Source organism: Tiliqua scincoides, chromosome 2 (assembly GCF_035046505.1).
Source record: "Tiliqua scincoides isolate rTilSci1 chromosome 2, rTilSci1.hap2, whole genome shotgun sequence".
Classification (NCBI taxonomy): Eukaryota; Metazoa; Chordata; class Lepidosauria; order Squamata; family Scincidae; genus Tiliqua; species Tiliqua scincoides.
Window position 1 is genome coordinate 271,371,371 of NC_089822.1, and position 24,939 is coordinate 271,396,309.

Sequence of the window (24,939 nt, forward strand, 5' to 3'; positions counted from 1 at the left end):
ACCAGAACCAGGGGACATCCACTAAAATTGAGTGTTGGGCGGGTTAGGACAGACAAAAGAAAATATTTCTTTACTCAGCGCGTGGTCGGTCTGTGGAACTCCTTGCCACAGGATGTGGTGCTGGCGTCTAGCCTAGATGCCTTTAAAAGGGGATTGGACAAGTTTCTGGAGGAAAAATCCATTATGGGGTACAAGCCATGATGTGTATGCGCAACCTCCTGATTTTAGGAATGGGTTAAGTCAGAATGCCAGATGTAGGGGAGGGCACCAGGATGAGGTCTCTTGTTATCTGGTGTGCTCCCTGGGGCATTTGGTGGGCCGCTGTGAGATACAGGAAGCTGGACTAGATGGGCCTATGGCCTGATCCAGTGGGGCTGTTCTTATGTTCTTATGTTCTTATGTAAAAAAAGCTGTAAGGCCATTATTCATTTCTTTATTTTGAAATCACTTTAACAAGTGCTCTTGCTGTTTAAGAACACCTCTTTGTTGTAACAAAAGGCTTTTTAGAAAGAATATCTATGTTTACATTTTTAAACTGATTCATATTGTACATTTTTTACTTAAATTTAATTTTGTCATAGGGGGTGAGCCAACATTTTCTGTGATGCTGGACAGCAGGTGAATTGCTACATCGCTGCAAGTCTCTTCATGCTGCTGTCATTTGCTCAGGTGCTCATGCATCAGCTTTGCTCACCATTTTCAGGCAGTGTGAATTCCTGAGCCAAGCCTCGGGTCTAACTTTTCCACCTACTGAGCCTACGGGAACCCACAGACTTCCTCTCAAGAACGGGAAGCTTGCTCTGGTCTGCTGCATTGTGGGCCTGCAAACTAGATCCTCCAGCGTGCCAAGGGCAATAGACAGAAGCACACATGAGCAGCTCGCTCAACTGCCTGCCTCGTATGGCATGAGTGTGATCAAGCTCTTTGTGCAGTAGCAAGAACAGGCTCCAAGCTGCTTCAGCAGCTGATCAAAGGAGCCCCTGCAGCGGGGACTAGAAAGAAAAAACACGGAGTCAGGTGCTCAGCAAAAAACGCCACCAAGTTCTGAAGAAGACTTCAACTAACGGCTGGTCATGACTCCTGGTAGAGAATGACATTCTTATAGGGTCAGGAATGCCCTCTTCCTCCAACAGAGAACTCCAGGACTTCCAGGGAAGATCAGTGTTCAAAGAGGTTGACCCCGAGTTACAAAACGGTCAGTTCCTCTGCATCCAAGCTTCCTGGATGTGATATATTAATATCAGTAAGAATATTTATATACTGCTGTCTGTAGGCAGCAATGTTCTGGGTAACATTGGGGAGACCCCTCACTGGCATCCATCTGAGACCTGGTTCCTGAACATCACAGATCGGACACCCACCTGGATCTTACGGGTGGTGCTTTAGAGAGCATGTCAGTGGCTGCTCTTCACCCTCTGATGCAGACTAGGCAGTGTCCAGATCAGACCCAACCATTATGGCCTGCCTGTCCTGCTTCCTTCAGCCAGCCGGTCTGTATGCAGGCCGTTTCAAACCTCCAGTGGCCTTCCTCCTAAGCATGCCTCCTTCTGACCAACAGGCCTCATCCACAGTTCCTTCCCTTCCTCAGCGAACCTGTACTGTTCATATTCCAATCGCTGACACATTCTCTATGAACAGTGGGAGTGCCTGTGAACGTTCCTTGAGGTTGCAGCAGCTCAGCCAAGCAAGGGAGCTTGCAGAAGGCAGGCAACAGCCCCATGCAGCCTATTTCGCATATAATATTCCAACAGCAATTCCCAAAGGTCAGAAATCACAGCAGATGACAGCTACACTTAGTACAAATCATAAGAGAAAATCTTAATTCTCTTCAAAAGATCTTTTAAACTGCAAATGTGTGTCACTTTCCCCATTAATACAAGTTCTTCTGAAAACCAGTAGAAAAACAAAGTTAGCCCAAACTAATTTCCACACACAGGCATATGGATCCGAATCAATTTGCCAGCGGTAACAGGATGCTGGAGGCGGCCTGAAACAGGATTGGGTAGTATAAGAAATGGTATGCAGGGCTGGCAGGAGCTCTTAGCAGGCACAGTGCACAGATTTGGTGGGTTATTTCTCCTTCTCTTTCACACACTGAGAAGAGATCAAACTGCAGAAACCAAGAAAAGACAAGAAGAAAGTTCATCAAACATCAGGGGACTCTTGGTGTGAGAACAGCGTTGTTGGAAGAGTCTCTCTAATCCAGCCCTCCCTGCTGAAGCTTCCTGTCCCGAGCTATCAAGGCACACAACTCTGTGTGCTGGAAGCAGAGCTCAGGCGCCACAGGTAGAGGAGGCGGAGTCTGCCCAGCAAAGACCGTTAGCTGATGGCTCAAGCAAGCGAGCCAAACCGCAGACCTCGGGGAAGGCAGAAAACCAACTGGAACACTGAACAGTTTGACTGAGAAGGGAATCCCGTCCCAAGCCCCAAATGTGGCCCTCCTGGGTAGAGCCCCTCCTTCCAAGGAACAGGGGGAGGAGACCCTGCAGCAGGTCAGCTGAAACCAAAGACGGGCTGACTGAATAGGGGGCAGAAGTTCTTCTCAACCCATTTGCACACCAAGCCCTGTTATCTCCAAGAACGTTTGGAGCTTTGGATCACAGGGAAGCAGAAGCCTTCTGAAATGACAGCACAGCCCCAAAGGAGACTGTGGCAAGGGACGGGTGCCCAGGCCCTCAACCATCCCCCCATTACCTGTCGGCAGAGCTGTTGGACTCCCAGTCACTTGCTACAAAGGGAGAAAAGAGACAGAGTGAGCGTGGCTCTTTATAGCAATCAGTTTATTATTTCGTTTCTATCCTCCCCACCAAGGAGCTCAGGGCAATAAGCATCACTCCCCCCCCCCCATTTTATCTTCACAAAAGTCCTGTGTGGTATATTCCACTACAGTGATTGTGCCCAAGAAGTTTCATGGCTGAGCTGGGATTTGGACCCAGATCTGCCTCTACCTAGACTAGTGCTCCAAACCACTCCTTTCAGCTCAGATTGTACAGCTTGACCCATCAGCCACTGCAAAGCAATCCTGCAATGTAGCTACGCTGAAGTCTGGAAGAGGCAGTCTCTGGAGTGGCTCCTCCAGATGCATTGTGGGTACTATTGGAAGGGCTGCAGGAGGATCTCCATTCCATTCTTCGATGCATCAGGACTACCCTTCCCATCAACCTGTCAAAGGGGGCCTCTAGGTGCTCCTCCTTCCAGGAAACAGGCAGCACAGCTGAAGTACCCTTGAACCTCACCCAGCTCTCAGGCTTTTAGTGACCCTGTTACAACCTGCAGCATTCCTCCTCCAGCCACAATATCCAGCCTTGGAAGTCCCCCAATCGTGACAGTCCTCAGGTGATTGAAAGGGTTATTATGTCATTTCTCATCTCTCTCGTCTGAGAGAAGGAAAACTCTGATCCCAAACCTCCACTGCCTTGTGGCTACATCCAGCTATGGAAAAGGCTTCAGGAGTCAACCTGGAGGCAAAATCTGGAGCCGGAGGCAGTTCATGGCTGAACACAGTCACGTTCTGGCAACTCCTGCGACGTTGCTGGAACCAACCGTATTGGCCTCTGCCTTTCCATTGGACATTTCAGTGACGTGGAGAGGGGGGATTTGCTGCATGGGAAACAGTCTAGCCTCCATATCTACTTTACCCTGGCTTTGCGCACTGGAGAGGATGCTCTGTTCCAGAACCACTATTCAGAGCGTGAGACCATAGTCTTCCGAAGGATGCCAACAAATATGCCATTTGAAACACACCTGCCACTGCCAGGACCCTCAAACTAAAACAGGCTACTTTCACGCTCTCCCTGCCTCCCACTGGAGGAGATGCTGTGATGTCACAGAACGTTCACAAATATTTTAACTCGCTTGCAGCAAAAGGCCATGCCAGCCACAGCGAAGTTTCTGTGAGGAAAGTGGCAATCAGTTGCCCCTTTCTCACAACCGCCATCAGTTCCGGGAGGAAAGCTCAGATGGATGCCAATGGAAGCTTCCCTCTGGGGGCAAATGGCAGCCACCCGGGGGGCGGGGGAGACGGGGCCTGAATCTCAACAGCAGTAGGAGCAAAAGGCCAAAACTCCCCTTCCCCCATGCTTTGCCTAAGCCATTTATAGCTTTAAAAGGTGATAAGCAGCACCCTGAGTTTGACCCAGAAACCAACAAGGAGCCAACACAAACCGAAGCACATGAGAGTTACAAACTCCACACGAATTGCTCCTAACACCAGCCTGGCCAGTGGGACTCAGCGCCAGCTGCCGCTAATGCATTTACATGCTGCTCTTCAACTTCAGAATTTCCAAGGGGAAGGAGGCACTCACCTGCTGCTGCTTTCTCTGGATGTTTCTCTGCAGAGACAGAATCACAAAGTCAGGGTTGAAAAGGATATTCAGAGATCATCCAGTCTCACCCTCTAGAAGACCAGTCATCTTCTAACCTATCATCAGCATATGAGCCAGATGCTCATGGGGTGGGGGTGGGGGGTAAGGCAGGCCTGATGGCGCTTGGCCATTGCCCAGGCAGTATCCTGGCAACAGCCATCATTAGCCGAGACCCCCATGTGCTCCCTGGTTGCCTCTTCCACCAATATGTGTGCCAGAGAGTAAGGAGGCCCAGGGTAGCCACCTCCATTCCTCCAATATCTGAGTACAGGCTGGATGGTGGGCCTGATCCAGCCTGCGGGTAGTAGATTGCTGACCCCTGCTCTAGAGAGGGAGGACTCTTGAATATTAAACAATCCCCGCCCCTGGGAGATTCTCCTCCCATCTGGCAGTAGTTCCAAAACAGGCAGGAAGCCTTTCTTGCTATCAACCCCCAACCTGCACTGCTGTAGTGTAACTTTATTCAAAGGCCTGTTTCTCCCCCCATTTTGGCCTATTTATCAGACATTTGTAGCCACCAGGGGCCCTTCAGGATGTTGCTGCCTCCTAAGAGAGGCTGCCTGGCATTCTAGACAATGCAGCCATTATCCAGGGATGCTCCTCTAGAACATAAGAACAGCCCCACTGGATCAGGCCATAGGCCCATCTAGTCCAGCTTCCTGTATCTCACAGCGGCCCACCAAATGCCCCAGGGAGCACACCAGGTAACAAGAGACCTGCAAGGCTTCCTGGGAATTGTAGTTAAGAACATAAGAAGAGCCCTGCTGTATCAGGCCATAGGCCCATCTAGTCCAGCTTCCTGTATCTCACAGCGGGCCCCCCAAATGCCCCAGGGAGCACACCAGATAACAAGAGACCTGCAAGGCTTCCTGGGAATTGTAGTTAAGAACATAAGAACAGCCCCACTGGATCAGGCCACAGGCCCATCTAGTCCAGCTTCCTGTATCTCACAGCGGCCCACCAAATGCCCCAGGGAGCACACCAGATAACAAGAGACCTGCAAGGCTTCCTGGGAATTGTAGTGTAGAACATAAGAACAGCCCCACTGGATCAGGCCATAGGCCCATCTAGTCCAGCTTCCTGTATCTCACAGCGGCCCACCAAATGCCCCAGGGAGCACACCAGATAACAAGAGACCTGCAAGGCCTCCTGGGAATTGTAGTTAAGAACATAAGAACAGCCCCACTGGATCAGGCCACAGGCCCATCTAGTCCAGCTTCCTGCATCGCACAGCGGCCCACCAAATGCCCCAGGGAGCACACCAGATAACAAGAGACCTCATCCTGGTGCCCTCCCTTGCATCTGGCCCTCTGAGGTCCTCTGTTTGAAACACCAGTCCCCAAAAGCCGCACATGGCTGAATCTGGACGGAGCTGTTGGATTTCTCCAGTGGCAACAGCTGCTAACCGGACCCTTTGGCAAGATGGGCAGTTTCCCACTGACTGGGCAGCTAAACTCACCTGTCCACCTACAGGGGTGGGATGGAGGGGCCAGATGGGTCACACTCGTCTAATCAGGTAACCCAATGATATCATCAAATGCAGGTCATGCACACAATCAGAAAGGTGTGTTTTCCCCAAGCCTGGCTGTCTGAACACACTGCTGGTTTGTGGAAGGCACTCCCACTTGCTCCCTAGTGAGTGCAGAAGGCCAGGACTCCTAGGACAAGCCAGGCATTTGGTGGGCCGCTGTGAGATACAGGAAGCTGGACTAGATGGGCCTATGGCCTGATCCATGTTCTTATGTTCTACGCTAAGCCAGCCTGCAAACTTCACTAGTTTAGCTCTACTGTGGGCTTTTGTGAGTTTTTCTCTTGTGCAGCTACTTGTATGCTGGGTGATTCTAGTTCCTGCACCCAATTCTGTCCCTTTATCTTGCCAGGACTGAAAAGCAAGTTCACCCCACGTGAACTTTACACTTTACACTTACTGACATTGAAGCGCATCTGCCATTTTGCTGCCCATTCTGCCAGTCTGGAGAGATCCTTCTGGAGCTCCTCACAATCACTTCTGGTCTTCACCACTCGGAAAAGTTTGGTGTCGTCTGCAAACTTAGCCACTTCACTGCTCAACCCTGTCTCCAGGTCATTTATGAAGAGGTTGAAAAGCACCGGTACCAGGACAGATCCTTGGGGCACACCGCTTTTCACCTCTCTCCATTGTGAAAATTGCCCATTGACACCCACTCTCTGCTTCGATGAAAGTGTCGACCCAATGTGCGGCGGCAGTGAAGAGTGGATTCCCAACTCTTCACTTCCAATTGGCAGTGAAGAAGGCCAATTCTATGCTTGGGATCATTAGGAAGGGTATTGAGAACAAAACGGCTAGTATTATAATGCCGTTGTACAAATCGATGGTAAGGCCACACCTGGAGTATTGTGTCCAGTTCTGGTCGCCGCATCTCAAAAAAGACATAGTGGAAATGGAAAAGGTGCAAAAGAGAGCGACTAAGATGATTACGGGCTGGGGCACCTTCCTTATGAGGAAAGGCTACGGCGTTTGGGCCTCTTCAGCCTAGAAAAGAGACGCTTGAGGGGGGACATGATTGAGACATACAAAATTATGCAGGGAATGGACAGAGTGGATAGGGAGATGCTCTTTACACTCTCACATAATACCAGAACCAGGGGACATCCACTAAAATTGAGTGTTGGGCGGGTTAGGACAGACAAAAGAAAATATTTCTTTACTCAGCGTGTGGTCGGTCTATGGAACTCCTTGCCACAGGATGTGGTGCTGGCGTCTAGCCTAGACGCCTTTAAAAGGGGATTGGACAAGTTTCTGGAGGAAAAATCCATTATGGGGTACAAGCCATGATGTGTATGCGCAACCTCCTGATTTTAGAAATGGGTTAAGTCAGAATGCCAGATGTAGGGGAGGGCACCAGGATGAGGTCTCTTGTTATCTGGTGTGCTCCCTGGGGCATTTGGTGGGCCGCTGTGAGATACAGGAAGCTGGACTAGATGGGCCTATGGCCTGATCCAGTGGGGCTGTTCTTATGTTCTTAAATCCGGTTTCCTTATCGTGACCAGAACACAAATTGACCCAGTCAATATGAGGATAATTGAAGTCCCCCATGATTACAACCCTGTCCCTCCTTGTCACCTCCCTGATCTGTTTCCTCATTTCAAGGTCCCTTCATATTTCTTGTCAGGAGGAGGATAGCACGCCCCCAGTATTACATCGCTGCACAAGCCTGGTAATTTAACCCACAGAGATTCTACGGTGGAGTAGGACCCACCTTCAATCTCTACTTTGCTGGATTCTATCCCTTCCTTAACATAAAGGGCCACCCCACCTCCAACATGCCCCTGCCTGTCCCTCCTGTAGAGTTTATAGCCTGGGATTGCGGTATCCCACTGATTCTTCCGCATTCCACCAGGTTTCCGTTATGCCCACTATGTCAATATTTTCCCTTGTCACCAGACATTCCAGTTCTCCCACCTTTGCTCGTAGACTTCGGGCATTCACATAAAAGCATTTATACACGGAATGCCCCAGGATGCGCTGCTTATTCGCTCCTTTGTCCCCGCATCCTCTCATTGTGCCAAACCGTCTATCACATCCCATCACACTACCTTTCCCAATTTCTTCTCCTACCCTGCCTTTGTCTTGTTGTTCTCTAACCTCCCATCCTCATCCCATAGGGATGAGGAGTCCCGAACCGAAGTTCCCCCAGGGATCAGTTTAAAAGCTCTGCCACCTTTTTAATGTTATGCACCAGCAGTCTGGTTCCATTCTGGTTCAAGTGGAGCCCATCCCTCTTGTACAGGCCCCGCTTGTCCCAAAACGTTCCCCAGTGCCTAACGAATCTAAACCCCTCCTCCCTACACCACTGTCTCATCCACGCATTGGGACCCCTGATCTCCGCCTGCCTAGCTGGCCCTGCGCGTGGAACAGGTAGCACTTCAGAGAACGCTACCTTTGAGGTCCTGGCTTTCAGCTTCCTGCCTAAAAGCCTAAATTTGGCCTCCAGGACCTCCCAGCTACACTTGCCCACGTCGTTGGTGCCGACATGCACCACAGCCGCTACCTCTCCCCCAGCACTGTCTACTAGCCTGTCTAGACGAGAAGTGATGTCCGCAACCTTCGCACCAGGCAGGCAAGTCACCATGCGGTCCTCACATCCGTCGCAAACCCCCCTCTCTATGTTTCTAATAATCGAATCCCCCACTACAAGAAGCCCCCGACCCCCTCCCGCTGAGGAGTATCCCGAGTGCACTCGGATATGGGCCCATCCCCTGGAGAAGGGATCCCCCCTAGGGGATTGTTTCCCTCCTCTCCAGGATGACGTCCTCCAGTCCCGAGACTTCCCACCCGGGCAGCCGAGGAGCTGCACGCCTGAGGCTGGGACGAAGCCTGATCGTCCCCAGAAGTCTCCCCACGGTCCTCCTCTGGCTGCCTGCGCTTCTCCAGGTTGGCCACCAAGGCTTCAAGGGAGCGGACTCGTTCCCTGAGACCCTGGAGCTCCTTGCACCGAGGACACACCCATGACTTATGCCCCAGAGGCATATAATCATACATGTGGCACTCGATGCAGAACACTGGATAGCCCCCACCCTGCTGCTGGCTGTCTGACTGCATAGCTTTTTTGTTGTTGTTGTTATTTAGGGGTCCTTTTAAAATCCGTACACTGGATAGCAGCCCTCTTCTCAAGGGAAGAGGAAGGGCGGTGTATGGGGCCCTGGCCTCCTCGCCCTGCTGCTGAACTCGCCCAGATGCTAAACTCTCGTGCCTTACCTGGCACTTAGTTCCCGAGGCACTTGGTTCCCAGAGGCCACACGCGTCTGCTGATGGGCGTGACCTACTCTGCAGGCTCCTGAATGGACTGCTTGGATTAGCCTAATGGGACTCTAAATGGGTTGGGAATTGGCTCTTCCTAGGTTCTTTCCCTCCTAGTTCTGTTCTCTTAGGCTGGACTGTTTTTGTAACCTCAAGCTAGTTTTTATTTGGGTTTGTTTAATTATTTATTGCTCTCTAGATCCTGTGTCCCAATTTACTGACCTGTTTAGGTTATGTTCTAACTTAGATTAGGTTTAACCTGGGTTAAGTATAGGTTTAATTTAAACAAGTAGAAAAACCTGCTTTCCACTTTATCCTCCTCCCTTCCTTCGATTAGGTGCTACCTTAGGTGCAGCTAACTTTCAACTTTGATTTAAATGCCTGACCCTTGGGCTCTTACTCCCAAGTAGGAGTCTGCTCTTACTCACGAGTAGGACTTTGCTCCTGCTCAGAGTAGACCTATGTACCTCCCTTAGGTGCTAACTTTCAATTTTGATTTAAGGTTGATTTAAAGGTAAGGTTAAGGTTAGAAGACAGGGAGTTAGAAAGACAAAGCGTTAGAATGAGTACACTTACCTCCTCCTCCTGCTCCTCCTCCTCTCCTTCTCCAAAACTGAGAGGTCTCCTTGCCTTCTCCTCGCCCAGATGCTAAACTCTCGTGCCTTACCTGGCACTTAGTTCCCGAGGCACTTGGTTCCCAGAGGCCACACGCATCTGCAGAGAGTGGCACACAGTCAGGTCTGTGGCAGTGGAGGGCCTGGGAACCTGCACCCCCAGCACATCCTCATCACCGTCACCATCCTGCACATATTCAGTGCTACATGTGTTCACTGTGCAAGACACAGACTAAGGGGCTCAGGATCTGAAATCGCCAAATGATGCGCACATGGAGCCCAAGAAATGCATCCAGGGATTCACTTACTGATGCAGAAGTTGACTCCAGCAACAAACAGGACCAGCACAGTCAGGGTCACTGAGGCGATGACCATAATGATGAGCAAATCAGGCACTGAGGATGAAAAGGGATGAACACAGGTTGACTCAGACTAGAAGGGTCTCTCCAAAGCCTTGGGCAAAGGTCCTGAGATCCTTCAACTAAAGATGGAGGACATGGAAGCCGAAACCTTGCAGATGCAAACCACTGAGCTAAGCCCCAGTCATGAATGGGAGGGGGGCTTCTAGTGGCCACCCACAGATCCAGGGCAGTGACGCCTAGTGCCAGGCACTCATTTCCTTCCCATCCCCCACTCTTCTAATTGGTTTGGACGTGCAGCTTGGTGGGACAAGACTTGGTAGATCTAGTCTGCTGCCACCAGTCCAGGAGACCTGGTTCCCAGAGGGGTTCCCTGGACACCCCACCCCCCACAAGAATGCTAGCCAGGTTTATAAAGATGCCCTCACTCTGCCAGTAGCACCTGCAGAGGAAGGTGGCCGACAAGTCCACTGATTCCAGAACAGGCAGAGGTTTTGAACAAAAAGGTTTTATATTTACAGGTGAGGGAAAACAATTTAAATAGTCTTGGGTTGCACAGCTAAATGTCTCCTGAATGATCCCCTCTCGATCCAGCCTGAACCGCGGCTACTCAGAGCTGCCTGCTCTGGATGGGGAAGGACAAAGTAAAACAAGCAGAACCTAAAGTGACTGGTTTCTGTGTGGGCCCTTCTCTTTGAGCCTGGGGCTCTCTTTCCCCAGCAGCTTCCCAGAGGCTCCCTCTGTCTTCCCAGACTGGAGCAGGCAGCGGAAGAGGGGGAGCCTCCCTCAGCCCTAGAGATTGGCTGGCCCCCGTTTTTGAGTCTGGAGCACCTCAGCCACTGGAGAAATCCCCAACAGAAACCATAACTATTAACCCTTTCATCACACCCCCTATGCACTGGCCCTGATCCAGGGAAATTCCCTCCCAAGGAGACCCACCAGAACTCGGCATCTCAGGCTTTCAGAGAAGACAGCAAAGCCTCTTGGCTGGAAAAAGGTCCTCACTGACTTCATAGAAGTGTCTGAATTTACGGCACTCTTATGTCATCCATTCATTGCAACGAGTGCAGAAGTTTCTGCCTCTTGCTCCCACGTTGACAGCAGCCACATCTTTCTCCCAGTCTTCAGTATGGAGTGTATCGGCAGCTCTGCACCCCAAAACATGCAGTGGGAGTTGCTGATGTGTTTCTTTTCTGAGTCCCTTCTTGGGTGAAAAATTAGCTCCCAGAATCTGCCCAACACACCCTCCCCACAAAGGTCCCCCAGGCCTCCCTCCCCTGCAGCCTCTCACCAGACTCCTTTACGGCCACATCCAGAGGGTCCTGCAGCCCATCATGTTCCACATGGCACCGGTAGTGGCTCCTCTCCTTGGGATCAATCTCAATGCTCAGCCAGGTGTAGTAAGTTCCATCCGGGTTGGGGCTGACAACCCCATGGAACGTGTCCTCCTGCCTGACCTTCCCATCCTTCCTCCAGGTGACATTGATCTCCTTGGGGTAGAAGCCATGGGCCCGGCAGAGGAGGATCTCCAAGCCCTGCTGGCTGTCCTTACGTGTCACCTTTATTGTGGGGGGCTCTGTGGGAAAAGTGGCAATGCCAGTGTTAAGACTGGGGCCCTTGGCTGACTTACAGGATGGATGCTGCAGTTTCACAGAAGGAAGGAACCCTCTGACCCAACCCCTGCCCCCAAAATGACCCACATCTGCTGCATCCTCAAGACATGAACACCTGCCGAGAAAGGGACTTTACGGCACCCGTCAGCACTCAGTGCAAATGCTCCCAGGCAAGCAGTCCTGGGATCACCCCAGGGTTTGGGGCAACTGTCGCAGGGCCTTCTCTAAAACAGTGGTCTGCAACCCTGCCTGCATCACAGACCCCTTTAAAATGAACATAAGAACAGCCCCACTGGATCAGGCCATAGGCCCATCTAGTCCAGCTTCCTGTATCTCACAGCGGCCCACCAAATGCCCCAGGGAGCACACCAGATAACAAGAGACCTCATCCTGATGCTCTCCCCTACATCTGGCATTCTGACTTAACCCATTCCTAAAATCAGGAGGTTGCGCATACACATCATGGCTTGTACCCCATAATGGATTTTTCCTCCAGAAACCCGTCCAATCCCCTTTTAAAGGCGTCTAGGCTAGACGCCAGCACCACATCCTGTGGCAAGGAGTTCCACAGACCGACCACGCGCTTAGTAAAGAAATATTTTCTTTTGTCTGTCCTAACCCGCCCAACACTCAGTTTCAGTGGATGTCCCCTGGTTCTGGTATTATGTGAGAGTGTAAAGAGCATCTCCCTATCCACTCTGTCCATCCCCTGCATAATTTTGTATGTCTCAATCATGTCCCCCCTCAAGCGTCTCTTTTCTAGGCTGAAGAGGCCCAAACGCCGTAGCCTTTCCTCATAAGGAAGGTGCCCCAGCCCCGTAATCATCTTAGTCGCTCTCTTTTGCACCTTTTCCATTTCCACTATGTCTTTTTTGAGATGCGGCGACCAGAACTGGACACAATACTCCAGGTGTGGCCTTACCATAGATTTGTACAATGGCATTATAATACTAACCGTTTTGTTCTCAATACCCTTCCTAATGATCCCAAGCATAGAATTGGCCTTCTTCACTGCCACTGCACATTGGGTCGACACTTTCATCGACCTGTCCACCACCACCCCAAGATCTCTCTCCTGATCTGTCACAGACAGCTCAGAACCCATCAGCCTATATCTAAAGTTTTGATTTTTTGCCCCAATGTGCATGACTTTACACTTACTGACATTGAAGCGCATCTGCCATTTTGCTGCCCATTCTGCCAGTCTGGAGAGATCCTTCTGGAGCTCCTCACAATCACTTCTGGTCTTTACCACTCGGAAAAGTTTGGTGTCGTCTGCAAACTTAGCCACTTCACTGCTCAACCCTGTCTCCAGGTCATTTATGAAGAGGTTGAAAAGCACCGGTCCCAGGACAGATCCTTGGGGCACACCGCTTTTCACCTCTCTCCATTGTGAAAATTGCCCATTGACACCCACTCTCTGCTTCCTGGCCTCCAACCAGTTCTCAATCCACGAGAGGACCTGTCCTCTAATTCCCTGACTGTGGAGTTTTTTCAGTAGCCTTTGGTGAGGGACCGTGTCAAACCCTCATGAAAGGGACCATGAAAGTGATGGGCCCTTCCCAGAAAGATGCACAGACACTGAAAATATTTTTTTTGCAGCCAGTTCACAGATATCAAGTGAATCTTCAATCTTGAGAGCTTAGTGAGGAGACATGATAGAGACAAAATCCCTGAAACTCTTGCTTGCATTGACTAGTTCTTTGAGGTCTAGATTGGTGACCCCATATTCCACAGAGCTACCAAGAAGGGAGAAAACTTCAGGGTCACTAACCAGCCCAACCAGCATCCAAAAGCCAAGAATTAAAAATTATGCGGGTCAACATTCCAGTATTTCCTAGTCTACTGAATTACAGTTTTAAAGAAGAAAATTATTGTTCCTTACAGATGCACATGCTCTAAGGCACTCTCTCCTTACATTGATTTTTACACTTTTTAAAATGGGCCTCCTGTTTATATAAAATAGCCAGCTATAGTGGAAGGGATTGTCACTCCCGAATCGGCCTTTTCAGCCACACTAGACGCTGTTCCAGAACCATCATTCAGAGCGCGATACCAGTCTTTTGAGACTGAAGGTTGCCAATTACAACCTGCATGTAGCTGAAGAGGGTAATTCTGGCTGTTGCATCACAAACCAGTCAGAATTGGCTTAAGTAGAACCACTGAGAGAATAAACAAATTGAAACTTTCTGAAGTTGGAAGAAAGAGAAAATATGGCAATATTCTGCCTAGATATGGAGATAAGCAGCTTGCTGTATAAATACTTTGCTCTGCCGTTTTTGTACGGTAGAGATACAACTTGCTTGACTGCTTCGTAGCTTCCAATCCGTCTCTTTCACTCACAGCTGCATTATAAAGCAATAAAAGTGTCTAAACTCTCACCCTGTTGCGCTTTTGACTATTGCGCCAGTGCCAAACTGCCCAGGATTTGAGCACAACTGTCAGAAGGGGAAAGAGACTCAGTGCAGACTGAGGCTCGACTGAAGGTATTTGAGTTTTTGACACAGTGGAGAAGTGTGAAACCTGAAGGCGGTCTCCAGGGGGCAGATGCAGCCCGTGACAAGCTTCTATCTGGCCCATGGCCAACCTCTAGTCTCTGGCCCACTCAACTGAACACACCCAGAGCTGTGCTTTAGTCACATCCTGAGGGCCGAGGAGGCTGTGCACGGCCTCCCCAGCCGCCAGAACGTCTTTTAAAGGCCTAAAAACATCACTTCCTAGTTTTCCTGAAAAACTGGAAGTAACTTCTTGTGCCCTCTGAAGGCTTTAGATGGCTTGCTGGGGGTCGAGGAGGTCTCCCTAGCCCTCAGAACACACTCCGAGTGATTCCTGTGATGTGCTGGTTCTATTTACTCCTGTATATTTAAATAAGCTGTTTGAGAAGTGGGGGGATGTACGCGTTTGCTTTGGTGCGTGTTGGTGCTTGGAGAAATCCTGGAAATTTAAGCCCATTCATTCATTTATTTGTACATCTGCGTTTCATCTTTAATGTATTTATTTAAATTTTACATTAAACATTTTTTCTGACCCTTGACACTGTGATCCTCTGGCCAAAAAATTTGGAGACCCTGTTCAAGAGCAAAATATCTGCAGAGAGAAGAGCAGAAACACTCTCTCCTCATATAACTCCCATTTAAAAAAGGTGGGGGGGGAACCTTTTGTTTGCCAGTCTTGATTGAGACATACAAAATTATGCAGGGGATGGACAGAGTGGATAGAGAGATGCTCTTTACACTCTCACACAACACCAGAATCAGGGGACATCCACTCAAATTGAGTGTTGGGCGGGTTAGGACAGACAAAAGAAAATATTTCTTTACTCAGCGTGTGGTCGGTCTGTGGAACTCCTTGCCACAGGATGTGGTGACGGCATCTGGCCTGGACACCTTTAAAAGGGGATTGGACAAGTTTCTAGAGGAAAAATCCATTACGGGTTACAAGCCATGATGTGTATGTGCAACCTCCTGATTTTAGAAATGGGTTATGTCAGAAGGCCAGATGCAGGGGAGGGCACCAGGATGAGGTCTCTTGTTATCTGGTGTGCTCCCTGGGGCATTTGGTGGGCCGCTGTGAGATACAGGAAGCTGGACTAGATGGGCCTGTGGCCTGATCCAGTGGGGCTGTTCTTATGTTCTTAACTACAATTCCCAGGAAGCCTTGCAGGTCTCTTGTTATCTGGTGTGCTCCCTGGGGCATTTGGTGGGCCACTGTGAGATACAGGAAGCTGGACTAGATGGGCCTCTGGCCTGATCCAGTGGGGCTGTCCTTATGTTGGGCCACAGACAGGTGTGTGTGCAAACCATGCAGGGCAGGTGCAACTTTCCAGAGGAAGGGAAAAGGCTTTCTCTATTTTTATGCATAGTGGTGGCAGTTTGCAAACAGAGCTCAGTCTCCACCCACAGCCTGCAGTGACTCAGCCCAGCCAAGGGTCCCATCCCAGGACTGCAGATTGTGTTTTCACTCCTGCAAGAGGAGGAGCTGGGAGAGAGGACTGCGCCACTTCCCATTACAGCTGAAGGAGAAGGACAATTTTTGAAAGCTTCCCATGTCTGGAAAAATGACATTTATCCACTGGAAGAAAATGGGACATTTTGGCCCAGCTCTGCCTCTGCCTTGCCAGTTTTCTTCTTCCAGACAGCTGTTTTACCTGGAACAACCATGAAAACTGTGTCTTTCCTTCCTCAGCTGAACTGAGACAGCCTCAGGTATCATCCCACTGCATCGTCGGTCTGGGAATCCAAAAGTGGGAGGGGGAGCACAGAGAACTTCCCTCCTCCCTCCGTTTCCCCCCTCCTCACCTTTCCTCAGCAGAGTCTCCCTCCCATAGCGCAGGTATTTCTGCAGCCATTCAATGCAAGTCTTCTCCAGGTAGGCCTTCTGGTGCCGGGCAATGGCTGTTTCAGCCTCCAACTTCCTCTTGCTGATCTGGGCTGCTGCATTGGCTGCCGTCCAGCTGAGGGTCTCCTTGTCCAAGGCAATGAAGTCCGTCCCGTCGTAGCCATACTGGTAACTCCCTCCACTGGGCCCGTCCCCATTCAGCTCACAGTGAGACATAAACTGCAGGCTGTGAAACCCTAGAAGGGAGACAAGTGGGGGGATAACAGCCAAAGCAAGGTCAGCCATCCAATCTGCAGACCCCCCACTTCTTCCCGGCAAGGTCTGATCCCACCCAGAATGTTTCACCCCACCTGCTCCTCTCGCACCCTCTTGAATAAGAAAAGGGATGGGGTTCCTTCTGCTCAGTGGAACCACCTTCAAGCGGCACCCCTTCAAGGGGAGCCTACATAGAAGAAGGAATGGGGGGATGAGAAGCCTCCAGCACCTCCTCTTTTGGAGAGAACCTGGAAGTGCTGTCACAATGTCATGTGACATCACAATGTCACTGTCCTGGGAGCTGGGGCTTCTAGGTACATCTGTGTCCACATACTGTTGGCAACCTTCAGTCTCGGAAGACTCTGGTATCGTGCTCTGAAAGGTGGTTCTGGAACAGCATCTAGTGTGGCTGAAAAGGCCAATTCGGGAGTGACAATCCCTTCCACACTGGGAGCAAGTGCAGTCTGTCCCTGGTCTGTCTCCTTGGCTATGGGCCTTCCTTCTTTGCCTCAGTCTGTTGGCCAAGTGTCTCTTCAAACTGGGAAAGGCCATGCTGTACAGCCTGCCTCCAAGAGGCCAGGGTTTTCCACCTGTTGAGGTCCACTCCTAAGGCCTTCAGATCCCTCTTGCAGATGTCCTTGTATCACAGCTGTGGTCTACCTGTAGGGTGCTTTCCTTGCATGAGTTCTCCATAGAGGAGATCCTTTGGGATCCGGCCATCATTACAGATGAGGAGAAATTACATCGTGCATTGAGATGCCCTCAAATTCACACAGACTTGCCGGGCACTGGAATTACAAACAGGAAGCATCTCCTGGCAAAACTACTGTGCTTGGCTTTGTGTGCAGCTGCACCAGGATATTGGGAAGTGCTGATCCTTTCATCTTTCATCCTTTTATCAATCCTTTTCTGCACATGCTGCTTCTTAGATTTGACAGTAAATAATTGGCTTGGGGCCACGGTATTTGAGAGACTGCCACCTTCTGTGTAATCCGGCTCATCCCCTCTGGTCATTGGAGGGGGTCCTTTTACAGGTCCGTTGCCTATGGATGTGGGAGGGGCTGCTGCAAGGAACAGGGCCTTCTCAGTGGTGGCACCAACTTTATGGATCTCCCCCCCCCTCAGCTTACAAACTACTCCCTCCTTTCAAGGCTTTCTGGCAGGGCCTAAAGACATTGCTATTTAGAGCAGCCTTCCGAGTCCAGTCTTTTTAATACGCAGTATTTCAGATTTTTATGCTGGTTAGATTTTATGGGTCTGCCCCCCCCCATTACTAAGTGCTGCTGGGTTTAAAAAAATTTGTTTGGGTTTTTAATGGGATATTTTAATGTCTTATTTTTTAAGGAGATTTTTATATTTATTATTATTATTAACAATATTTATATACTGCTTTTCAACTAAAAGTTCACAAAGCGGTTTACAGAGAAAAATCCAATAACTAAATGGCTCCCTGTCCCAAAAGGGCTCACAATCTAAAAAGATGTAAAAAGAACACCAGCAGACAGCCACTACAACAGACAGTGCTGGGGTGAGGTGGGCCAGTTACTCTCCCCCTGCTAAAAAAAAGGAGCACTCACTTGAAAAAGTGCCTCTCACCCAATTAGCAGGGGTAGCTTTTTAGCTTTTATTTTGTCATATCTGGATTCTCCGTCTCCCTAGAGAAGAAGAATAGATTGCCAGTTTTCTTCTTCCATATTGCTTTTACATTTGTAAGCCACTTTGAATGCCCTTTAAGGAGATAAAGTGGAGCAGAAATTTAGTAAATAAAAAATATGTATAATAATAATTGCACTCTGCTGTCCTTTGTGCCTTTCTGTTCTGTGTTTGTGGCAAGCGGCCCTGTGACGGGGGTCAGGACAAGAGAAAATCCCTTAAAAGCACAGGAATACTCTGCTGAAGCTTCCTCCCCCCCCCTCCAAGAACTGCAGAGGAATGTTTCGCAGGCTTTTGCTTGCTTCTCTCTTTGGCAGCATCTGATAATGCCTGTTCAGCCCTTTTCTTCCTGCAGTTGGGACTCCCTTCGGCAAGTTTAGGACCAAACAGCAAAGCCGACCACTCTGGGTGAAGGGATGGAAGTCACGTGGCCCAGCCAATCAGCAGCTTGCACTGGACAAGACAGTGGGAAGGAGGCAGCTTCTCACTCTGCCCCAACCCCTTGACCTCTGCCCCAACCCCTCTGCTCACCTCCAGTCTGGTTGTGACGATTCCTTGCAGTTGCCAGGTTCCCTTTGAATGTCACCTCAGCTCCCTGCATGAACTGCGTCTGCTGGTCCCAGTAGTGGCGGTCCTCCTGACTCGCCTTCTCCATCCAGGGCACTGGAGTCGTCGCGTTCCGCTTGTTGCTGTCATAGTGAAAGAACTGCTGGCCGTCCACATAGCCCACAGCAATGAACCAGGGCAGCCCTGGGCTGGGCTCCGAAACTCCAGTGTAGAAGTAGCGCAGGGAGTGGGACAAGGAGCCTGGAGGAGGGAGAAAGAGATGGGGAGGCCAGAGTCAGGGGCGTTTACAAGCAGGGAGGCTTCCAAGTTGCACAGGGGTTGCCAGGGAGGGGTGGAGAAGGAGGGCAGAGCTGTGGGGACAGAACATCACAAGAGCCCCACTGGATCAGGCCAAAGGCCCATCAGCTTCCTGTATCTCACAGTAGCCCACCAGATGCCTCCGGGAGCACAGAAGACAAGAAGAGACCTGCCTCTTGCTGCCACTCCGCTGCATCTGGCATTCTATTTATCCTCACGCCACCCAACAGACACCAAAGTGACCAAGTGGGGGGATCTCTGGGATTGAGTGCTGGGGGGAGGTGCTGGTGCTTGGGGGACATGGCACATTTTTTATTTCTCCCTTTTGGAAAAGTGGGTATGAAATCAAAACCCGGAAGTGATGTCACTTTGCGCTCTGCACCAAGCAACAGGATTGTTAGCTATACCACTGATCCCAATTCTGGAGGTAATTGAAGTGGGGTTATGTAAGCCGCCTTGGGTGCCCTTTGGGGGAAAAGGTGGAGCATCAATCAATCAACCAAACAGGGAGCTGTGACCAATTGCCATTGGGATCAGGGGAGCTGCAGGGTGAAAATGTTTGAGAAAAACTGCCGTAATGGATTCCCCCCCCCCAGAAATTTGTCCAAACCCCTTTTAAAGGCATCTAGGCCAGACACCACATCCTACAGCAAGGAGTTCCACTGGCTTTCCGTGCTTTCTCCCACCTGTATGGGAGGTGCAGAAAAATGCACCTCCCACCAGAAAAAGGGTCTCTCCAGACCCCAAGCAGCAGCCATTAATTTGAAAAATATACCTGAAAGGCAAAAACTCCACCGTGATTTCTCCAAACAGAAAAGTTTCTCCCTGTCCCGCCACAGCAATACCTCGTAGTAATGAGCATGTTCCACAATAGAAGAAATAGTACCCTCCACCCCCCCAGTACAAGCAGAAACTTCTCCCAACCTTCCTTATTGCTGCTCTTGACCAGCCCCACTCTCCATGTGCTCTGGATGGGGGCAGGGAGACCAGAGGTCATAACTTCCAAGGAGACCCCAGAACCCTGCTTTACTCACTCTACACACATGCACTCTCTCTCCCCCCCAACCCTGCCAGAAGCACCAAGCCCCCTCCTGTGCAGAAAAGAAGTTGCAAGAACCCCCAACTGACGCCAGACCAGACAAAAAGAGGACAGGTTCAGAATAAATGCTGGGGGGGGGCAAACGGCTGGCTTGGGGGAGCAAAGCCCCCCGTCCCCCCTGGCTATGCCCCTGAGTCTCCCCCACCAAAAAAAAACCTTGTTCAGCCTTTTAGTGCCTTTCCTTTCCCTAGATAATACTTAGTACTTCAGATCGGCTGCTGCATACATTGTGTGCTCCCTGGGGCATCTGGTGGGCCACCGTGAGATACAGGAGGCTGGACTAGATGGGTCTATGGCCTGATCCAGTGGGGCTGTTCTTAAACTACAGTTCCCAGGAGGTCTTGCAGGTCTCTTGTTATCTGGTGTGCTCCCTGGGGCATTTGGTGGGCTGCTGTGAGATACAGGAAGCTGGACTAGATGGGCCTATGGCCTGATCCAGTGGGGCTGTTCTGATGTTCTTAACTACAATTCCCAGGAAGCCTTGCAGGTCTCTTGTGATCTGGTGTGCTCCCTGGGGCATTTGGTGGGCCGCTGTGAGATACAGGAAGCTGGACTAGGTGGGCCTAGGGCCTGATCCAGTGGGGCTGTTCTTATGTTTATTTGGTCTCCTTCAGCTGCTGCCTGACAGACTGCAGGGAAAAGGGGTGAGGGTCCTGCACCACCCCCACACACTGGAAGCCCCTCCTTTGCTGCACTGTTCTGACCCCAGAAAATGCCCTGCTCCTGCCTCTAGAGCCAGCAGGAAAGAAGGAGGCTGCCCCACAAAACTGAAGCCCTAACGGGGGAAGTACATGAGATATCAGGCCCCACAGAAGGAAGCACGTGGGCAAGGCACAACATACAGCTATCAGGACGTGCACAAGGAGAAATGCAACTGTCCTAATTCTGGACCATAAACTGGGGCAGACCTGGGGAGTGGGATTGAGGGGGGTCATAAACGGTCTTAGGAGGACAATCTCTGCCCAACCCCAAAGCCCAGGTAACAGTCCAGTCCTTGGGGGGGGGGGGAAGAGAACACCCCACCTAGGAACACTCAGGGAGAGCTGGGGCAAGGCATGGGTTAAAGCAGGAAACTCAAATGGCCACAGAGGAAGACATTCGGGTGGGCCTTGCTGGAAGACAGAAGGACTTGGAAGAAACACCCCAAGAAATCAGCTTGCTTCTCATGACTAAAACCACAGCAATCCTACAACTGCATCACAAATCAACATCAGTTCATATTTCACCTCTTCCTAAAAGTCCTGCTTTAGCCACTTGCTGAAATGGATACAGGGTGGGGACTGCCTGACTCCAATGCGGGGGGGGGGGGCCTTCTGGAGAACCTGTCCCACCACTGAAAAGGCCCTGCTCCAAACAGCTGACCACGGAACTGAGCACCTACAGCAGCGATTTTCAAAGGTGCCATGGCACACTGGTGTGCCGTGAATGGTCCACAGGTGTTTGGGGGAGGGTCATTTATTAATAGGGCAGTTGGGGTGTGAGCCCCCCCACCAGTGGTGCAGTGGGTCTTGTCAATTGTGAAAAGACTGGTGGTGCGCCTTGCCTATTCTCGCGCCTTGCCAGTGTGCCGTGAGATGCTAAGGTTGAAAACGGCTGACCTGGAATGACGTCTGCACTATGCGGGGAGGGCCGCGGGGGGGAGGGACAAAGGGCCTTCTGGGACTGCGGCCCCAGACAGGCAGCAAAGCCAGAAAGAAGGGGGCAGGCGCCCCCCAGCGGTTCTCCAGGGAGCAGTGAGTGGCTGCTTTTTCCCACCAGTGCCTCCAAGGGCAGCTCCGCCAGCCTGGCCCGAAGGCGCCCCTGTCCGGCTCCGGCGGGACATTGGGTGCTGCGGCCACCACCAGCACTAAAGAGTCCGGGGGCGCCTCCGAAGCACGCGCGGGGGGGGCGAGGAGCCGCGGCTCCTTCTCCAGGGAGAGACCTGCCCGGGACGCGCCTGGAGCGCAGACCACCAGCCCCGTTCAAGTGCTGCTCGCGTCGGTGCAGCCCCGCAGGCACTCACCGGAGCAGGTCCCCAGCAGGAGCAGGAGGAAGAGGGGGGCATCCCGGGGGCTCCGGGGACCCATCTCGGGGCTCGAGCACGGCCCTCGCGCAGCCGTCGAGGTCGGGAATGCGGGGCTGCGAGTGCGCCGCCCAGACCGGAGCGAGAGCGGGATTGGCCGCGGCGGGAGGCTCGGCCAATGGGAAAAAGAGGCTCCGCCAGCAGCGCTGCAGCCGGGCAGAGCCCGCGCCGGAGCCGCGAAAGCGAAACGAAAGTCCGCTCCGGGAAACAGCTGCCCGGCGGGCGGGCGGGCGGGGCGGGGCTGGGCTGGGGGGAGGGCAGCCCCGCCGCGGCAGAGCCCCTGGCTGGCTGGCGGGCGGGGGGCGCCGCTCCCATCGAGGCCCTCCCGGGGCTGCCCAACAACAGGCAAAGTTTGGGCAAGCCCCCCCCCCCCCCGAAGACCGGGGGCGCGCGCCCTGGGCCAGTGGCGGAGCTGGAGGGGGCGGAGCAGCCAGTCTGGCGGGGGGCAAGCGGCCCCTCCCTCCGGAGCCATTCCCGGCGGGGGGAGCCGTACGTTAACATAAACTGGCAAAAGAAATGTAAGAAGGTGATACGGGAGGCCAAGAAAGACTTGGAGGAGTGTTTGGCCAGCAACCTTAAGGGGAATAATAATTATAATTATTGGGTAGGTGCTCCTCTTTTTTTAGCAGGGGGAGAGTAACTGGCCCTCCTCACCCCAGCAGTGTCTGTTCTAGTGGCTGCCTGCTGGTGTTGCATCTTTTTAGATTGGGAGCCCTTTTGGGGCAGGGAGCCATTTAGTTATTGGATTTTTCTCTGTAAACCGCTTTGTGAACTTTTTGTTGAAAAGCGGTATATAAATACTGTTAATAATAATTAATAACTAAGGGGAATAATAAAAGCTTCAAATACATTAAAAGCAGGAAGCCTGCTAGAGAAGCAGTTGGCCCGCTGGACAGTAAGAGAGGGAAAGGGGAGATAAAATGAGACTTGGAGATGGTTGTTGGCAACCTTCAGTCACGGAAGACTCTGGCACAGTGTCTAATGTGGCTGAAAAGGCCAATTCGGGAGTGACAATCCCTTCCACACCGGGAGCAAGTGCAGTCTGTCCCTGGTCTGTCTCCCTGGCTATGGGCCTTCCTTCTTTAAGAACATAAGAACAGCCCCACTGGATCAGGCCACAGGCCCATCTAGTCCAGCTTCCTGTATCTCACAGCGGCCCACCAAATGCCCCAGGGAGCACACCAGACAACAAGAGACCTGCAAGGCTTCCTGGGAATTGTAGTTAAGAACATAAGAACAGCCCCACTGGATCAGGCCACAGGCCCATCTAGTCCAGCTTCCTGTATCTCACAGCGGCCCACCAAATGCCCCAGGGAGCACACCAGATAACAAGAGACCTGCAAGGCCTCCTGGGAATTGTAGTTAAGAACATAAGAACAGCCCCACTGGATCAGGCCCTAGGCCCATCTAGTCCAGCTTCCTGTATCTCACAGCGGCCCACCAAATGCCCCAGGGAGCACACCAGATAAGATACTTTGCCTCTTAGCCGCAGACTGTTGGCCACGTGTCTCTTCAAACTGGGAAAGGCCATGCTGCACAGCCTGCCTCCAATTGGGCCGCTCAGAGGCCAGGGTTTCCCACCTGTTGAGGTCCACTCCTAAGGCCTTCAGATCCCTCTTGCAGATGTCCTTGTATCGCAGCTGTGGTCTACCTGTAGGGCGCTTTCCTTGCACGAGTTTTCCATGGAGATGGCAGAGAAATTAAATGAGTTCTTTGCATCTGTCTTCATGGCGTAAGACCTCAGGCAGATACTGCTGCCTGAATGGCCCCTCTTGACCAAGGAATTAAGTCAGATAGAGGTAAAATGAGAAGACGTAACAGACAAGAAAATATTTCTTTACCCAGAGTGTAATTAGTCTGTGGAACTCCTTGCCACAGGAAGTAGTTATGGTGTCTTGCCTGGATGTCTTTAAGAGGGGATTCGACAAATTTCTGGAGGAGAAGTTCATCACGGGTTGCAAGTCATGGTAGGTGTGTGCAAGTTCCTGGTTATAGAGGTCGGCTACCTGAGATTGCCAGATGCAGCGGAGGGCACCAGGAAGCGGGTTGTGTCTTCTTGTCTTGTCTTGAAGCATTTGGTGGGCCTCTGTGAGATACAGGAAGCTGGACTCGATGGGCCTTTGACCTGATCCAGCGGGGCTCTGCTTACATTCTATGCCCATTGATAAGAACATAAGAAGAGCCCCGCTGGGTCAGGCCAAAGGCCCATTGAGTCCAGCTTCCTGTATCTCACAGTGGCCCACCAAATGCTTCAGGGAGCACAGAAGGACAACAAGACACAACCTGCTTCCTGGTGTCCTCCCCTGCATCTGGCAATCTGAGGCAGCCTACCTCTAAAACCAGGAGCTTGCACACACCTACCATGCCTTGTAACCTGTGATTAAGCTGTGACAATCCTTTCCAATTAAAATTCCTCTCCCCACGTGGAACAGAGCACTCAAGTACCAAACTTGTATGGATGGAGCAAAATGCAGATGGGGGCTAATCAGGAGAACAGCAAGGATGGAGGGTTCACCTGCCCAGGCCCTTGCACCAGACTCCAGGGCCCCTGTAGTTCCAGCCAGCCTTTGCAAACAAGCTCCACAACTGATCCTATTCAGAGCTGCTTCACATCTGAAGCTGGCTTTCTGCTCCTACCCAGCAAGAGGCCACAGACAGCCCTCCTTGCTGGGTGCAGGACACCAGCAAGAGACCCTATGGGGTTAAACCCTTCACACCTCTGGTATTAGCAGAAATGCCAACGATGGCACCTCTGATTATCCTCTGCAGCATCAGGAGCAGGACTGCAACATTTCGTGCGGAGCCCCACACCCAGGAAACAGCTCCATTGCAAAATCAGGTGTCTCTGGGCATGTGCAAAGTGCAGATTGGCCTGGCTCACTGCAGGCCCTGGTTAATTTCACAGGAAGGAAGCAGGTCTATTTTGGCTCATGAGAAC

General features: G+C 51.4%; 1 protein-coding gene across 1 annotated transcript; it reads right to left on the reverse strand.

The window, feature by feature from the left end:
* Positions 1 to 417: 417 nt before the first annotated feature.
* On the reverse strand, positions 418 to 22,115 carry LOC136639297 (class I histocompatibility antigen, F10 alpha chain-like). Its single transcript, XM_066613371.1, has 9 exons — positions 21,942 to 22,115; positions 18,508 to 18,783; positions 16,029 to 16,304; positions 11,409 to 11,693; positions 10,067 to 10,153; positions 9,721 to 9,858; positions 4,305 to 4,331; positions 2,695 to 2,728; positions 418 to 2,110 (listed from the first exon to the last, which is right to left on the reverse strand). The coding sequence occupies exons 1-9, from the start codon at positions 22,003 to 22,005 to the stop codon at positions 2,071 to 2,073; spliced, it is 1,227 nt and encodes a 408-aa protein (XP_066469468.1). The 5' UTR covers positions 22,006 to 22,115; the 3' UTR covers positions 418 to 2,070.
* Positions 22,116 to 24,939: the final 2,824 nt, after the last annotated feature.

What these genes read in the sequence shown, in the direction of transcription:
- LOC136639297 (XM_066613371.1), bottom strand. Translation starts at nt 22,005, where the DNA reads ATGGGTCCCCGGAGCCCCCGGGATGCCCCCCTCTTCCTCCTGCTCCTG. An exon ending in GGAGACTCTGCTGAGGAAAG is followed by an intron (nt 11,694 to 16,028) that starts GTGAGGAGGGGG and finishes CTTTTCCCACAG; the next exon opens with AGCCCCCCACAATAAAGGTG. An exon ending in TGTGGCCGTAAAGGAGTCTG is followed by an intron (nt 10,154 to 11,408) that starts GTGAGAGGCTGC and finishes TTTCATCCTCAG; the next exon opens with TGCCTGATTTGCTCATCATT.